The sequence below is a fragment of the Zea mays genome, chromosome 5 (genome assembly GCF_902167145.1).
Source record: "Zea mays cultivar B73 chromosome 5, Zm-B73-REFERENCE-NAM-5.0, whole genome shotgun sequence".
Taxonomy (NCBI): domain Eukaryota; kingdom Viridiplantae; phylum Streptophyta; class Magnoliopsida; order Poales; family Poaceae; genus Zea; species Zea mays.
This window is the reverse complement of record NC_050100.1, coordinates 15,996,680-16,014,731: the sequence shown is the minus strand read 5'-3', so window position 1 is coordinate 16,014,731 and position 18,052 is coordinate 15,996,680. Positions and strand designations below refer to the sequence as shown.

General features: G+C 58.1%; 1 protein-coding gene across 2 annotated transcripts; it reads right to left on the bottom strand.

Annotated features, from left to right (window-relative positions):
• Positions 1 to 17,823, bottom strand: LOC103626025 (uncharacterized). 2 transcript variants are annotated; one of them, XR_552673.4, is made up of 5 exons: positions 17,594 to 17,823; positions 16,905 to 17,081; positions 16,676 to 16,812; positions 336 to 427; positions 1 to 246 (listed from the first exon to the last, which is right to left on the bottom strand). XR_552673.4 is itself a non-coding variant. In XM_023300059.1 (5 exons), exons 2-5 carry the CDS (start codon positions 17,050 to 17,052, stop codon positions 193 to 195), a joined length of 357 nt encoding a protein of 118 aa, XP_023155827.1. In that variant the 5' UTR covers positions 17,053 to 17,081; positions 17,594 to 17,812; the 3' UTR covers positions 1 to 192. The 2 variants fall into 2 exon arrangements, 1 of the variants encoding a protein (XP_023155827.1); XM_023300059.1 differs by having other exon boundaries at positions 336 to 353; positions 17,594 to 17,812.
• Positions 17,824 to 18,052: the final 229 nt, after the last annotated feature.

Genomic DNA, 18,052 nt, shown 5'->3' with positions numbered 1-18,052 from the left:
TCAAGGTTCATGGTGCAGAACTGCTGCTGCTCCATACAATAGTTTGAATCAAAAGCTCATGGTTCATCACACACAACACACAAGATATATCAAGGTTCATGGTGCAGAGCTGCTGCTGCTCCATACAATGTATCTAAAGTTTACAAACATATTGCCAAGGATTAAGCACCATAACTAGTGGTAGACTCGCAGTTAAAGCTCACCATAATCATTCATGACATCGGGATCACTATCAGCATCTTGTTCCTACAAGTTTGCAGAACCAATAAGCCTAAAGCCATAGATCAGTAAAGTAACAAAGAGTTCTACAAATAATATGGAAAATGATTGCATACCTCAAAATCCATGCAGGGCTGAGGATTAGGAGTGATATGAATTGTTTCCGAAGGTTTTAGATCAGTCAAAATAGAATGAATAGTTACTGAATCTGATAATACAAAAGAAAAAGACATATGCATGAGTATACAACATAATAAAATTGAAGTTCAACATATTAAAAAATGGGTACGTTTTCTTGATGCATGAATCCAATCTTTAGTGCATATAAGTGCTTGTACCATCTCAGGGTCAAGGCGATTGCGATATGGATCAACAACCCGGCCAGCAGCACTAAAGGCAGACTCTAAAGCAACCATTGACACTTGTATAGACATCACATCACGAGCAATTTGTGAGAGAATAGGGTACTTATCTGTGTTGTTCTTCCAAAAAGCTAAAATATCAAATGGATCTTGCTTTAGAAGTGGTTCTGCCATGTATTTGTCCAATTCATTTAAATCATTTGTACCAGGCCCAACATCATCATACAAGAAACTCTCAAGTATAGCATTCTTCTTTTTAGCTAATGGTTCCGTTGGGTTGACATGTTGGTTTGCATTCATATCTTTGTTTGAAGGTTATGATCTTGCATAAAATAGAAATAGGTTCTTCATAGCAGCAACTAACTCATCAAGATGGACATCATAGTAGTCACCATAGAACTTTTTCATGTAGAATTCAACAAGCTTCTTCTTATACCTAGGATCAAGAAAGCATGCTAGTGCAAGACTCAAACTAGAACAACTCCAATATTTCTCAAACTTGTCACTCATAGATATTGCCATTGTTCTAATTGTCAAATCTTCATCCACATACCATTCATCAAGCAGTTCCTTTATTTCACAGAAATCTCTTGTCGGGGACCATAATTAGGGGTACCCCCAAGACTCCTAATCTCAGCTGGTAACCCCCATCAGCACAAAGCTGCAAAGGCCTGATGGGTGCGATTAAGTCAAGGCTCGGTCCACTCAAGGGACACGATCTCGCCTCGCCCGAGCCCAGCCTCGGGCAAGGGCAGCCGACCCCGGAGGATTCACGTCTCGCCCGAGGGCCCCCTCAAGCAACGGACACACCTTCGGCTCACCCGAGGCCCAGTCTTCACCGAGAAGCAACCTTGGCCAGATCGCCACGCCGACCGACCGTATCGCAGGAGCATTTAATGCAAGGATCGCCTGACACCTTATCCTGACGCGCACTCCAGTCGACAGAGCCGAAGTGACCGCAGTCACTTCGCCGCTCCACTGACCGACCTGACAAGAAGACAGCGCCGCCTGCGTCGCTCCGACTGCTGTGCCACTCGACAGAGTGAGGCTGACAGCAGCCAAGACCGGCCTCGGGCGCCATAGGAAGCTCTGCCTCGCCCGACCCCAGGGCTCGGGCACAACCTCCGCTCCGGAAGACGACGAACTCCGCCTCGCCCGACCCCAGGGCTCGGACTCAGCCTCGGCTCTAGAAGACGACGAACTCCACCTCGCCCGACCCCAGGGCTCGGACTCAGCCTCGGCTCCGGAAGACGACGAACTCCGCCTCGCCCGACCCCAGGGCTCGGACTCAGCCTCGGCTCCGGAAGACGACGATCTCTGCCTCGCCCGACCCCAGGGCTCGGACTCAGCCTTGGCCTCGGACGACGGTCTCCGCCTCGCCCGACCCGGGGCTCGGACTTGACCTCGACCTCGGAAGACAGACTCGACCTCGACCTCGGAGGAGCCTCCGCCTCGCCCGACCCAGGGCTCGGACCGACCACGTCACAGGGGGGCCATCATTACCCTACCCCTAGCTAGCTCAGGCTACGGGGAACAAGACCGACGTCCCATCTGGCTCGCCCCGGTAAACAAATAATGATGGCGCCCCGCGTGCTCCATGACGACGGCGGCTCTCAACCCCTTACGAAAGCAAGGAGACGTCAGCAAGGACTCGACAGCCCCGACAGCTGTCCTTCCGCAAGGCTCCAGCGCTCCTCCGACGGCCACGACATCACATGAATAGGGTGCCAAAACTTCTCCAGCTGCCAGACGGCATGTACTTAGGGCTCTAGCTCCTCTCTGCTAGACACGTTAGCACACTGCTACTCCCCCCATTGTACACCTGGACCCTCTCCTTATGCCTATAAAAGGAAGGTCCAGGGCTCTCGTACGAGAGGGTTGGCCACGCGGGAGAACGGGACGGCGCGTAAAGTCTCTCGCTCTCTCCCACGCGGACGCTTGTAACCCCCTACTGCAAGCGCACCCGACCTGGGTGCTGGACAACACAAAGGCCGCGAGTTTCCCCTTTTGCCTGTCTCCTTTTTCTTCCCCCCTTCGTGGTCCGTCTCGCGCCGACCCATCTGGGCTGGGACACGCGACGACAATTTACTCGTCGGTCCAGGGACCCCCCCGGGGTCGAAACGCCGACAGTTGGCGCGCCAGGTAGGGGCCTGCTGCGTGTTGACGAACAGCTTCCCGTTAGGCTCCAGATGGGTAGTCTCCAGCAACCTCTCCAACCCTGGACGATTCTCCGTTTCGGGAGTCTTGAGTTCATGTCCCTCGACGACAGCTACGACATGATACTCCTTTCTCCGCCGCGCGACAGCGACAATGGCGGCCAACAGCCCGCCCGCCGGCGGCGGAATCAACGACGTCTTCCCCACGTGGCGAAAGAACAACATTCGGGTTTGTCCCGTCACCTCCCCCGCCGACGGAGGAGGAGGCAGGGCAACCATGGCCAAGCAGGAGGCGACACCTCGTCGACTGTCGAGCGAGTCGACGGTGCCGACGCCCCAACGGGGGACACGTCAGGCGACGACCTCACGTCTGAGACGAAGACGAGCGTCGTTTCCCCGCACCACGCCAACTCCAAGCAGACGAACGACACCAGCACGCTCGCGAGGGACTTGCTGGGCGTCACCCTCATACCTGAGACGACGGTGCAGTCCGCCCTAACGCGACTTCGTCACCGCCTGTCGACAAAGAGGTACCGACCGATTCTCATCTCGTGCCTTTTAGATCCAGCTGCGACCCACCGAGCGACCCCGCTTTGGTGGACGCTTTTATAAAGGCATGTTCAAGCCCTCCGGGGTATCATATGCGGTCACCCTGGGACCGGCTGACGGTCGTCTCGACCTACGGACCCTCGGGTTCCGAGGAAGATGACGAGCCCAACTTTTGTTGGGATTTCTCCGGGCTCGGTAACCCCAGTGCCATGCGGGACTTCATGACCGCATGTGACTACTGCCTCTCCGATTGTTCCGACGGTAGCCGCAGCTTCGGCGACGAGGACTGCGACCCAAGTCGTGAATGTTTCCACGTCGATCTAGGGGGTCCCGGCGAAGGCAACCATCTTGGTATACCGGAAAACGGTGATCCCCTAGGCCTGCGCCTCGCGTTGACATCCTTCGGGAGCTAGCTGTGGTCCCAGTCCCTGCGGGGGGTCAGGACGCACAGCTCGAGCAAATCCACGAGATGCAGGCCAGGCTCGGCGAGGGAGCAGGAACACTTTGAGCCGTTCCGGCGGAACATCGGGCAGGAATGGGCAGACCAAGCTCCGGCCGGAGAAGCGCGTCATCTGCCCCAGGGCATCCAGCACTGCATTGCTGACGACGTCAGGGCAAGGCCGCCACCGGCTTCCAGTGGGATCAGCCAGAACCTGGCTGCAGCAGCAATACTACTCCGCGCGATGCCGGAACCATCAACCACCGAAGGGCGGCATATCCAGGGAGAGCTCAAGAATCTCCTGGAGGATGCCGCGGTCCGACGGACCGAAAGCTCTGCCTCCCGAAGGCAGGGGTACCCCTCGGAGCATCGCGCCGCGACTTCCCGATTCATGCGGGAAGCCTCGGTCCACACCGGGCGCACGCGCAACACAGCGCCTGTGGCCCCGGGTCGCCTCGGCAACGAGCACCACCACCGCAACCGTCGAGCCCACCTCGACGAGAGGGTGCGCCGAGGCTACCACCCCAAGCGTGGGGGACGCTACGACAGTGGGGAGGATCGGAGTCCCTCGCCTGAACCACCCGGTCCGCAGGCTTTCAGCCGGGCCATACGACGGGCGCCGTTCCCGACCCGGTTCCGAACCCCGACTACCATCACAAAGTACTCGGGGGAGACGAGGCCGGAACTGTGGCTCGCGGACTACCGGCTGGCCTGCCAACTGGGTGGAATGGACGATGACAACCTCATCATCCACAACCTCCTCCTATTCCTCTCCGACACCGCTCGAGCCTGGCTGGAGCATCTGCCTCCGGGGCAGATCTCCAACTGGGACGACCTGGTCCAAGCCTTCGCCGGCAACTTCCAAGGCACATACGTGCGCCCTGGGAATTCCTGGGATCTCCGAAGCTGCCGCCAGCAGCCGGGAGAGTCTCTCCAGGACTACATCCGGCGATTCTCGAAGCAGCGCACCGAGCTGCCCAACGTCACCGACTCGGACGTCATCGGCGCGTTCCTCGCCGGCACCACCTGCCGCGACCTGGTGAGCAAGCTGGGTCGCAAGACCCCTACCAGGGCGAGCGAGCTGATGGACATCGCCACCAAGTTCGCCTCTGGCCAGGAGGCGGTTGAGGCCATCTTCCGGAAGGACAAGCAGCCCCAGGGCCGCCAGCCGGAAGATGTCCCCGAGGCGTCCACTCAGCGCGGCACCAAGAAGAAAGGCAAGAAGAAGTCGCAAGCGAAACGCGACGCCGCCGACGCGGACCTTGTCGCCGCCGCTGAGTACAAGAACCCTCGGAAACCTCCCGGAGGTGCCAATCTCTTCGACAAGATGCTCAAGGAGCCGTGCCCCTATCACCAGGGGCCCGTCAAGAACACCCTTGAGGAGTGCGTCATGCTTCGGCGCCACTTTCATAAGGCCGGACCACCTGCGGAAGGTGGCAGGGCCCACAACAACGACAAGAAGGAGGATCACAAGGCAGAGGAGTTCCCCGAGGTCCACGACTGCTTCATGATCTACGGTGGGCAAGTGGCGAACGCCTCGGCTCGGCACCGCAAACAAGAGCGTCGAGAGGTCTGCTCAGTAAAGGTGGCGGCGCCAGTCTACCTAGACTGGTCCGACAAGCCCATCACCTTCGACCAGGGCGACCACCCCGTTCGCGTGCCGAGCCCGGGGAAATATCTGCTTGTTGTCGACCCCGTCACCGGCAACGTCAGGCTCACCAAAGTCCTCATGGACGGAGGCAGCAGCCTCAACATCATCTACGCTGGGACCCTCGGGCTCCTGCGGATCGATCTGTCCTCGGTCCGGGCAGGCGCGGCGCCTTTTCACGGGATCATCCCCGGGAAACGCGTCCAGCCCCTCGGACAACTCGATCTGCTCGTCTGCTTCGGGACTCACTCCAACTTCAGAAGGGAAACCCTCACGTTCGAGGTGGTCGGGTTCCGAGGAACCTACCACGCGGTGCTGGGGAGGCCGTGCTATGCCAAGTTCATGGCCGTCCCCAACTACACCTATCTCAAGCTCAAGATGCCGGGCCCCAACGGGGTCATCACCGTCGGCCCCACGTACCAACACGCGTACGAATGCGACATGGAGTGCGTGGAGTACGCCGAGGCCCTCGCCGAATCCGAGGCCCTCATCGCTGACCTGGAGAGCCTCTCCAAGGAGGCGCCAGACGTGAAGCGCCATGCCGGCAACTTCGAGCCAGCAGAGACGGTTAAGTCCGTCCCTCTCGACCCCAGCAATGACGCCTCCAAGCAGATCCGGATCGGCTCCGAGCTCGACCCCAAATAGGAAGCAGTGCTCGTCGACTTACTCCGCGCAAACGCCGAAGTCTTTGCGTGGAGTCCCTCGGACATGCCTGGCATACCGAGGGATGTCGTCGAGCACTCGCTGGATATCCGAGCTGGAGCCCGACCCGTGAAGCAGCCTCTGCGCCAATTCGACGAAGAAAAGCGCAGAGCCATAGGCGAGGAGATCCACAAGCTAATGGCCGCAGGGTTCATCAAAGAGGTATTCCATCCCGAATGGCTTGCCAACCCTGTGCTTGTGAGAAAGAAAGGAGGGAAATGGTGGATGTGTGTAGACTACACTGGTCTAAACAAAGCATGTCCGAAGGTTCCCTACCCTCTGCCTCGCATCGATCAAATCGTGGATTCCACTGCTGGGTGCGAAACCCTGTCTTTTCTCGATGCCTACTCAGGGTATCACCAAATCAGGATGAAAGAGTCCGACCAGCTCGCGACTTCTTTCATCACACCTTTTGGCATGTACTGCTACGTTACTATGCCATTTGGTTTGAGGAATGCGGGTGCGACATACCAAAGGTGCATGAACCACGTGTTCGGCGAACACATTGGTCGAACGGTCGAGGCTTACGTCGATGACATCGTAGTAAAGACGAAGAAAGCCTCCGACCTCCATTCCGACCTTGAAACGACATTCCGGTGTCTCAAGGCGAAAGGCGTAAAACTCAATCCCGAGAAGTGCGTCTTCGGGGTCCCCCGAGGCATGCTCTTGGGGTTCATCGTCTCCGAGCGGGGGATCGAGGCCAACCCGGAGAAAATCGCGGCCATCACCAACATGGGGCCCATCAAAGACTTGAAAGGCGTACAGAGGGTCATGGGATGCCTTGCGGCTCTGAGCCGCTTCATATCGCGCCTCGGCGAAAGAGGCCTACCTCTGTACCGCCTCTTAAGAAAGGCCGAGTGCTTCACTTGGACCCCTGAGGCCGAGGAAGCCCTCGGGAACCTGAAGGCGCTCCTCATGAATGCACCCATCTTGGTGCCTCCCGCTGCCGGAGAAGCCCTCTTGATCTATGTCGCCGCTACCGCTCAGGTTGTCAGCGCCGCGATCGTGGTTGAGAGACGAGAAGAAGGGCATGCATTGCCCGTCCAGAGGCCGGTCTACTTCATCAGTGAAGTACTGTCCGAGACCAAGATCCGCTACCCGCAAATTCAGAAGCTGCTGTACACGGTGATTCTGACGCGGTGGAAGTTGCGGCACTACTTCGAGTCTCATCCGGTGACTGTGGTGTCATCCTTCTCCCTGGGGGAGATCATCCAGTGCCGAGAGGCCTCGGGTAGGATTGCAAAGTGGGCGGTGGAAATCATGGGCGAGACAATCTTGTTCGCCCCTCGGAAGGCCATCAAGTCCCAAGTCTTGGCGGACTTTGTGGCTGAATGGGTCGACACCCAGCTTCCAGCAGCTCCGATCCAACCGGAACTCTGGACCATGTTTTTCGACGGGTCGCTGATGAAAACAGGAGCGGGCCCAGACCTGCTCTTCATCTCTCCCCTCGGGAAACACCTCCGCTACGTGCTGCACCTCCATTTCCCGGCGTCCAACAACGTGGCCGAGTACGAGGCTCTGGTTAACGGGTTGCACATCGCCATCGAGCTAGGGGTCCGATGCCTCGACGCTCGCGGTGACTCGCAGCTTGTCATCGACCAAGTCATGAAGAACTCCCACTGTCGCGACCCAAAGATGGAAGCCTACTGCGACGAGGTTCGGCGCCTGGAAGACAAGTTCTACGGGCTCGAGGTCAACCACGTCGCCCGACGATACAACGAGACTGCGGACGAGCTGGCTAAGATAGCCTCGGGGCGAACAACGGTTCCCCTGGACGTCTTCTCCCGAGACCTACATCAGCCCTCAGTCAAGACCGACAACACGCCCGAGCCCGAGAAGGCCTCGGCCTAGCCCGAGGCGCCCTCGGCTCAGCCCGAGGCACCCTCGGCCCCCGAGGGTGAGGCACTGCGCGTCGAGGAAGAGCGGAATGGGGTCCCGCCTAATCGAGACTGGCAGACCCCGTACCTGCAATATCTCCACCGAGGAGAGCTACCCCTCGACCGAGTTGAAGCTCGGCGACTAGCGCGGCGCGCCAATTCGTTCGTCTTGCTGGGGGACGGGAAGGAGCTCTACCATCGCAGCCCCTCAGGCATCCTCCAGCGATGCATATCCATCGCCGAAGATCAGGAGTTATTACAAGAAATACACTCGGGGGCTTGCGGTCATCACGCAGCGCCTCGAGCCCTTGTTGGAAACGCTTTTCGACAAGGTTTCTACTGGCCGACCGCGGTGGCTGACGCCACTAGAATTGTCCGCACCTGCCAAGGGTGTCAATTCTACACAAGGCAGACCCACCTGCCCGCACAGGCTCTACAGACAATACCCATCACCTGGCCGTTTGCTGTGTGGGGTCTGGACCTCGTCGGTCCCTTGCAGAAGGCACCCGGGGGCTACACGCACCTGCTGGTCGCCATCGACAAATTCTCCAAGTGAATCGAGGTCCGACCCCTAAACAGCATCAGGTCCGAACAGGCGGCGGCGTTCTTCACCAACATCATCCATCGCTTCGGGGTCTCGAACTCCATCATCACCGACAACAGCACCCAGTTCACCGACAGAAAGTTCTAGAACTTCTGCAAGGATCGCCACATCCGGGTGGACTGGGCCGCCGTGGCTCACCCCATGACGAATGGGCAGGTAGAACGTGCCAACGGCATGATTCTGCAAGGACTCAAGCCGAGGATCTACAACGACCTCAACAAGTTCGGCAGGCGATGGATGAAGGAACTCCCCTCGGTGGTCTGGAGTCTGAGGACAACGCCGAGCCGAGCCACGGGCTTCACACCGTTCTTTCTAGTCTATGGGTCTGAGGCCATCTTGCCCACAGACTTAGAATACGGTTCCCCGAGGACGAAGGCGTACGACGACCGAAGCAATCGAACCAACCGAGAAGACTCACTGACCAGCTGGAAGTGGCTCGGGACATGGCCTTACTACACTCGGCGCGGTATCAGCAGTCCCTGCGAAGCTACCACGCCCGAGGGGTTCGGTCCCGAGACCTCTAGGTGGACGACTTGGTGCTTCAACTACGACAAGACGCCCGAGGGCGACACAAGCTCACGCCTCCCTGGGAAGGGCCGTTCGTCATCGCTAAGGTTCTGAAGCCCGGGACATACAAGCTGGCCAACAGTCAAGGTGAGGTCTACAGCAACGCTTGGAACATCCAACAGCTACGTCGCTTCTACCTTTAAGATGCTTTCAAGTCGTTAGTATACCTCGTTTACATACGAAGTCTAACCATCAAGGAAGGGTCAGCCTTGCCTCGGCAAAGCCCGACCCTCCCTCGAGGGCTAGAAGGGGCGAACCCCCTCTACGTCAAAATTTTCCTCGAAAAAAGTCTTCCATCAAAAAGACTTTCGCGTCTCCCGGCTATATCAGTAACAGGACCCCAAGAAACGAATAAGGGTGCATGTAAGTGGCAAGGCCGACCGAGCCGAGGGATTCCTACGCCTCTGGGATACGGATACCTCACTCGTCGCCTACCACGAAAAATAACTCTTACTTGGGTAAGCAATCCTGCTACTGACGAACGAGTCCGGATACGCAAAACAGGAGGAAAAGAGACACAACCTTATATTACAATAATAAAGTGTTCGGGCCTCGGCGGCCGCAAAGGACACATATGCATTCAAAATAAACTGCTCCGGCAGAATCAGACATCGCCCAGAGAAGGAGCCGCGCCCTCGGCTTCGTCCCTACCCTCGGCGAGATCCGCCCCGGCCTCGGACGATGGCGCGAGCGGGAGGATCTCTGCTTCGAAGGTGGTCTCCAGCACTGCGCTTGGACCCGCGGCGACCGCGTCAAGCCTCTGGACTTCGGCCAGGGCAGCTTCATCTTCGTCGGGAAGGCAATATCCTTCGCTGACCCGCTCCAGATCCACGTCGTAGTGGGATGCAAGCACGGCGAAGGCCCGCCTGATGCCGTGATGCAGCGCCTCGCGGAGTCTGTCGCGCGCGTGGTCACCCAAGGCCTGCAGGCGACTCTGAGGGGAGCTTCCCGAGGGGACGTCGTCGAAACCAAAGACCCGGCAGAAGGCCGAGATGGCCTCGGACATGGCCGCGTGGTCGGCCTCCCTCTGCTCGGCCACCTGGGCAAGTGCCTTGATGGACTCATCGAGGGCAGACTCGAGCCCTGCAAACAGCCAAAGCAGAAGACTTCAAACACTGGTTGAGGAACGAAGCTGAATCAAAATCTGAAAACATCCAAGACATACCTTCGGCTCGGGCACGCTACTCCGAGGATGCGGCTTGGGCCGCGGCTAGATCTGCCACAAGGGCTCTGGCCCGAGCAGACGCCTCGGCTAACTGGACTCCAAGAGCCTCAGCCCGGCTTTCAGCCTCGGCGGCCTGACCCTGAGATTGGTCCCGCTCGCCGATGACCTGGCCAAGCTCCGACGGCTGCCGCTGCGCCTCTGCGCGTGCCGCCGCTGCCTCCACCTCCAGATCGACACAGAGCAACCGAAGGTCCGCCACCTCGGCGCTCCGTTGGGAGAGGCGCTCGGTAGCCCCGGCAAGCGTGGTCCTTAGAGACCGCAGCGAACCCTAGACATTGGCCTCGCGGCGGATGAACGACGACTTGGCGGCGCTCGTATCCGTCAGATCCTGAAGAAAGGAAGCGGGGCGTCACAAAGAATGTCGTGAACACGTGAAAGGTATGCTTGAACTCATTACCTGGAGGATCTTGGGAACATCCCTGCGAAGGACCTCCAAGGTCGACCGAAGCGACCCCACCGTTGCCTCGGCACACTCACGAAGCCCGTCCCAAGACTGCTCCTCTCGCTCATCTTCAAGAACGAAGAGGGGATCCGAAGCCCCACTGGTCCAGAACTGGAGCGACTGACGCCGCCCATCGGGACTGCGCCGAGCGGGGACGAGGCTGCCGCTCCCTAGGATGGGTCGCGGTTCCGCGACACCCTCCTCTGAGGCATCAGGTAGCAGCGCCTCGGCCATCGCAGCATCGGCGGCGACAGATGACTCCACGGCCAGAACGGCAACGGCCTCAGTAGCAGCCGGTGCCGACGCCGGCAACGCGTCTGGTGAGCTCGAGGCCGCAGCCGCGCCGGCAGCCTCCCTCGGCACGACGACCGCCTCGACGGAGGAGTCGGCCTCGGGAGCTCGCCCCACGGCAACTGGTGCCGCCTGAGCCCCCCGCTTTGGGCGTCTTGCGAGGAGGTCAGCTGGCCGGCGAGGCCCGGCGCGGCACTAGCCGCAGAAGCCGACGCCGTCTTGAGGACCTTCCGGGGAGCCAGACCGGTCAAACCGTGCCTCCGCTTGCTAAGGAGAAAGGGAAAACCAGGATCAGGACATACGAGGGAGGAGCCAGGACGAAGATATCCTAAGATACTTACCCACTCCGGGCCATGATCAATCGTGCCTATGGGGAGGTCTCTCGAACCTCGATCCCCGATGGTACCACCGAGGTCTGTCCCGCTGCCGGCTTCGGTACCATCCTTGCCTTGGGCGCCCGAGGCACCCGATGAATGGACTGCCCAGGTGCAGCCACGACGACCCGAGGATCACCCTCGTGCGCAGTCGGCACGGGCAACGGTTCTCGGGGAACAGGCGGCTCGGCCTGACTCCCCGGGGTCACATCAACTACCTCGGCCAAGGGGTCAAGTACCCCCTCGGACTGCCCCTATTCTTCGGACCGGGACCCCGACGTCCCGGCCCCGGATACTGACGGTGCCAGCCCACTTGGGGGCTGGCTCGACGACCTCTGGCCCAGCCTCAGATCTGGGTTGAGGCCGAGGCGGGCAGCCATGTCGTCGTCTTCATCATCGTCTTCATCATCGTCGTCGTCGTCAGGCGTCTCCGGCGACGGCTCCCTCGGGAGCCCATCCCTCTCCTGCTGACGACGGAGCCTTTCCAAGGCGTCCCGAGCCCGCGTCCGCTCGCGGGCCTGAGCCTTCTTTGCGTCCTTCTTCTCCTTCCTCTTCTCGACGGCGACCCTCCGCGTAGCTCGGTCCACTGCGTCCTCCAGGACCGGTGGCAGGGAAGGCTTGTGAGCCCCTACCTCCTGGAAACGAACAAAAAGTCTTGGCTGTGAGAATCAAGGGCAATCCGACACAAGAAGAAAGAAGGAGCGGACACTCACCAGGGACACACACCCGCGATCGGGATGCATCAAGAGCTGGGAAAGGGCGCCGACGTCTGACTTCCCTACCGTGCCGGCTACCCGCCTGTGGAGGTCATCGAAGGGAAGGGGATCCGAGGTCATCCGCAAACCCTCCAAGTCGACCCCCGGTGTCATCTCCCAAAGCGGCAGCCGCCGCTCCGTCAAGGGGAGCACCCTCCGGCGATGAATGGCGGCAACCACCCCCGCGGCGGTGAGCCCTCTTTCTCGTAGCTCCTCCAAGGCCTTCAAAAGGGGCTAGAGATTCTTCTGTCTGTCGCGCGGGGTCCCGTAGCGCCAGTTCTTGGCGGCGGTGGTCACCACTTGTTGAGAAAACGACGGGAGCCTCCCGTCGTCATTTCGGAGATAAAACCACCGGCGCTGCCACCCTTTGTTCGAAGACGCAAGGATGGCAGGGATGTACTGCAGCGACCGCGCCTGCCTCAACTGGAGGATGCAGCCACCGGCCCGCACCGCCATGCAAACTCTTCTCTCCCCCGTCGGTGAGGCAAAAAGCTCCGCGGAGAAGAGATGGGTCCATAGGTCCCAGTGGGGGCAATCCCCAATAATCCTTCGCAAACCGCCGCGAAGATGGCTGCTTGCGAGATGGAGTTGGGACTGAGGTTGTGTAGCTCCACCCCGTAGACGTGCAGAATCGCCCGCATAAAACGGCTTGCCGGCACTCTGAACCCTCGCTCGTGAAAGGAGACGAAGCTCACCACATACCCCGGCGGCGGGGACGGGGCGGCTCCGCTCGGAGGGGCCATCCACTCCGGCTGTGAGTCACCGGAGAGAGGGCGAAGCAAACCATCAGCAACAAGGGCCTCCAGGTCATCCGCCGTGACGGTGGAGAAAGGCCACGGGTCGCGCGGCGAAACAATGGTCACCCGGTCGGCCATCACCAAGCAGAAGAGGTGGCAGCGGAGAGGACTGGGAGCGCGATTTCCTTTCTCTGGCTATTCCCTCGGGTTGCGAAAACCTAAGTGGGAGGCGAGCAGCAGAGTAAAGAACCGTCACCGGTCCCTCTTTCGAATATATAAAGGCCCAGGCGAGACCCGTTCAACATTTCGCCCGAACCCGCCGCGAGATTCAAAACTCAAAGCGAGACGCCCGTTCCTCGAACGGCTCGCGCACGCACAACGGCCGCCCCGCGAGCCACTCGTCCCGTCGCACTAACTCTGCGGCAGGACAGGCGGCACGTTTGGCAGGCGAAGCAGGCGACGCTTCACCTCCGCCATAATGACCGCGTCAAAAAAGGTGCGCCACGTCATTCGATTTCGTATCCTTTTCCACTTCCTCTTTCTCTCTCTTGCCACAGGGACCGGGAAAGGGGATACTTCGAAAGGGATCCTTCTCCGCGAAGGAAGCGGGCCCCGAGCCCCCCTACTGATCAGAGGTTCGAAGGCTGGCCCCTCGGAAGGGTTCAACAACCGCCTCAGAGCACTCGGGCTCCGCGCCCACTACTGGTCAGAGGTTCGAAGGCCGGCCCCTTGGAAGGGTTCAACGACCGCCTCAGGCCACTCGGGCTCCGCGCCCACTACTAATCAGGGGATCGTAGGCTGGCCCCCGAAGGGTTCTGACAGCCGCCTCAGAGCACGCAGAGCAAGGGATGACCCTGGGTACGTTCGATACATAGCCAAGGCTCGGGCTACGCTCCCGAGGTACCCTAGGACATTTCCGAGACCGACAGGAACGATTTTGTAATGGAATCCCACCAGAGGGAGGCATCGAGCCCTCGGACCCCGTCAAAAGGGGACCGGGTCCGGCAAATCACCCGCAGGTACTTTTGGAGCGCGCCTCCGGGCCACTAGCCGACCCCTAACGAATGGGGCACGAGCGTCCACTCGGATTACCCGTTAGACACTCACTGGAAACACCATGTTCGGCGTCCTCCGAGGGAAACATGGCGCTTTCCCCCCCTCCTCCTTGCGGAAAGGCGACGCAGGGGCGTATGTAAAAAAGCCGAGTCTGTCCTTGACCGTCCTGTTGCTCTGTGCGGAGGCTCGGGGGCTGCTCTCGCAAACCCGGCTCCGGTCAAACCGTTGACAGCGTCAACATACCAGCCCGAGAACTTGGGACCCGACTATGCACCCGGGCTACGGCCAGTTCGCATGAGGGAACAACCAGACCGGCTGAAGCATCACGAAACGCGCTAAGACCTCGAAGGAGTCAAACCACTCCTCCGAGGCCTCGGGGGCTACACCCGAAGGGTGCGCTCGCGCGCACCCACCGGAATGAAACGCAACCGAGAAAGGTCGGTCCCCTTGCAAAAAAGTGCGACAAAAGCCTCCAAGCGAGTATTAACACTCCCTTCGAGGCTCGGGGGCTACTGTCGGGGACCATAATTAGGGGTACCCCCAAGACTCCTAATCTCAGCTGGTAACCCCCATCAGCACAAAGCTGCAAAGGCCTGATGGGTGCGATTAAGTCAAGGCTCAGTCCACTCAAGGGACACGATCTCACCTCGCCCGAGCCCAGCTTTGGGCAAGGGCAGCCGACCCCGGAGGATTCACGTCTCGCCCGAGGGCCCCCTCAAGCAACGGACACACCTTCGGCTCGCCCGAGGCTCAGTCTTCGCCGAGAAGAAACCTTGGTCAGATCGCCACGCCGACCGACCGTATCGCAGGAGCATTTAATGCAAGGATCGCCTGACACCTTATCCTGACGCGCGCTCCAGTCGACAGAGCCGAAGTGACCGCAGTCACTTCGCCGCTCCACTGACCGACCTGACAAGAAGACAGCGCCGCTTGCGTCGCTCCGACTGCTGTGCCACTCGACAGAGTGAGGCTGACAGCAGCCAAGACCGGCCTCGGGCGCCATAGGAAGCTCCGCCTTGCCCGACCCCAGGGCTCGGGCACAGCCTCGGCTCCGGAAGACGACGAACTCCGCCTCGCCCGACCCCAGGGCTCGGACTCAGCCTCGGCTCCGGAAGACGACGAACTCCACCTCGCCCGACCCCAGGGCTCGGACTCAGCCTCGGCTCCGGAAGACGACGAACTCCGCCTCGCCTGACCCTAGGGCTCGGACTCAGCCTCGGCTCCGGAAGACGACAAACTCCGCCTCGCCCGACCCCAGGGTTCGGACTCAGCCTTGGCCTCGGACGACGGTCTCCGCCTCGCCCGACCCGGGGCTCGGACTCGACCTCGACCTCGGAAGACAGACTCGACCTCGACCTCGGAGGAGCCTCCGCCTCGCCCGACCCAGGGCTCGGACCGACCACGTCACAGGGGGGCCATCATTACCCTACCCCTAGCTAGCTCAGGCTACGGGGAACAAGACCGGCGTCCCATCTGGCTCGCCCCGGTTTACAAATAATGATGGTGCCCCGCGTGCTCCATGACGACGGTGGCTCTCAGCCCCTTACGGAAGCAAGGAGACGTCAGCAAGGACTCAACAGCCCCAACAGCTGTCCTTCCACAAGGCTCCAGCGCTCTTCCGATGGCCACGACATCACATGAACAGGGTGCCAAAACCTCTCCGGCTGCCACGACGGCATGTACTTAGGGCTCTAGCTCCTCTCTGCTAGACACGTTAGCACAACGCTACTCCCCCCATTGTACACCTGGACCCTCTCCTTACGCCTATAAAAGGAAGGTCCAGGGCTCTCGTACGAGAGGGTTGGCCGCGCGGGAGAACGGGACGACGCGTAAAGTCTCTCGCTCTCTCCCACGTGGACGCTTGTAACCCCCTACTGCAAGCGCACCCGACCTGGGCGCTGGACAACACGAAGGCCACGGGTTTCCCCTTTTGCTTGTCTCCTTTTTCTTCCCCCCTTCGTGCTCCGTCTCGCGCCGACCCATCTGGGCTGGGACACGCGGCGACAATTTACTCGTCGGTCCAGGGACCCCCCGGGGTCGAAACGTCGACATCTCTATACAATAGATTTGCAGTTGGATATAAAGTTCCGGACAGTAACTCGGTAAGATCATAAAAATTTTGCAAGCACTGGAAAACTTTTGCAGCCATGCCCCATTCACTATCAGAAGGAAAAATGTTGTTATACTTTTGACGGTTTGCTGTTTTTAGCCTAATGAAAGCTGCTTTGTAGTGCAAGGCATCCCTAAGCATCAAATAGGTTGAATTCCACCTAGTTGAAACGTCAAGTTGTATGCCCTTCGATGTATCTAAACCACATTTGGTAGCACGTTTCATGAGTTCCTCCCATTGTAAGGGAGAACCCTTAACAGTGAGGACCAATGCTTTAATTTTTTGTAGTGCTTTCGAAATGACAGCCATCCCATCTCTAGCAACCAAGTTAAGTACATGGCATGCACATCTAATATGGAAAAAATGCCATCGCAAACCAAAGCAGTCCCATTCTCTCTAAGGTCATCAATAATATCGTTGACTGCCACTAAGTTGCTAGATGCATTGTCCAAAGTCAAAGAAAACATTTTTTGTGTCTTTTTTTATTGTTACCACCTACATGTCCCTCATCGTCCTCCTTGTCATCATCGATACTCACAATACCAATAGCAGGCGCTATTACCTGTGTGCTAGTACCATCAATCCCTGGTTCAAGTGGTAAACGAGCAGTAGCATCACCAGCAGTAACACTCTTTGCTCCTACAGACGAAGACCCTGGAATCCCCTGACTGTCTCTTGCACATAATGTCCTCTTTGTCCCTGAAAAATCAAAAAACAATACATTGTATGAATTTGTTTGCAAATACAAACAAGTAAACCAGTAATAGTTTAGTGTCACTACCAACCAGTACCTGAAATGAAATTGGCACCACTGGTGCTATCTTTCCAAGAAGATGGCAGCGATGGAGGTTCAGGCAAGAAACTAGAAATACCTAGTTGCTTCTTGGGTGGCATGGATTTGGCACGGGGACGACATCCCTTGCCTCCACTGTTTGACATCGTCACGGATCATAATCAATATTTCCTAACTGGAGAAAACGAGCAGTGACTCAGTGAGCAACAAAAAATATATTTCTGTGTGATAGGACAGAACAATTTATCAATCACAAAAACAATTTACCACTTTACCAATTACCAGTCAATCACAACAGACAACTACTAGGCGAGTGCACATGATTCATCTGCGCAGGTAGCTATGGGCATTTTAATGGTGGCCAGCTGAATATATGAGCACCAATAATGGTGGCCACCTTTTAAATTAAGCTGTTCGTAGGTATACAAAGCCACATGATTAAGCTGAATATATGGGCATTTTAATTAAGCACCAATAATTGTCCGACAAAACCAATTCAGCTATGGGCATTTTAATTAAGCTATTCGTAGGTATACAAAGCCACCAATAATGGTGGCCAACTGAATATATGAGCACATGATTCATCTGCGCAGGTAGCTAGTAGATGTCTATCTATCAGAATGGGGAGAAAGCAGATGGAAGGTGGCAGAAGCAAGCCGCTGCACACACATCGTATTGGCAATATACCTGATTTAGAGCTGACGAGCTGGCTGCCTGGCTTGCCGATGTGCCATCCGCCACAGGGACAACCGGAGAAGTCGAGCAGCAGATCTGTCCGCCGCAGGCAGAACCGAAGGACGGGAGGAGACGCAGAGTCCTACCGGCTGCTGCAGTCTACAGACCACAATGCCAACTGCCACGGTGCCGCCGCCCGCCGCACACCCAAAGCCAAAGTTTGTTCGTCTCCTATTGTTGATTAGGTATGTTAGGGTTACGGTCTCAGGGATAGCCGGACAATGCACATGAAATTCCCTACCTGGGCTATGGGCCAAGAATTAATGGCTCATGGGCTTTGACGCTCACGGGATAAAACGGGAAATTCCCGGTAGAATATGGGATACCATAAATACGGGCGGCTAACACCTCAAACCGTTTTCGGTCCCGTTCCCGGATATACCTATCCCGGTTTCCTTACCATTTTCACAT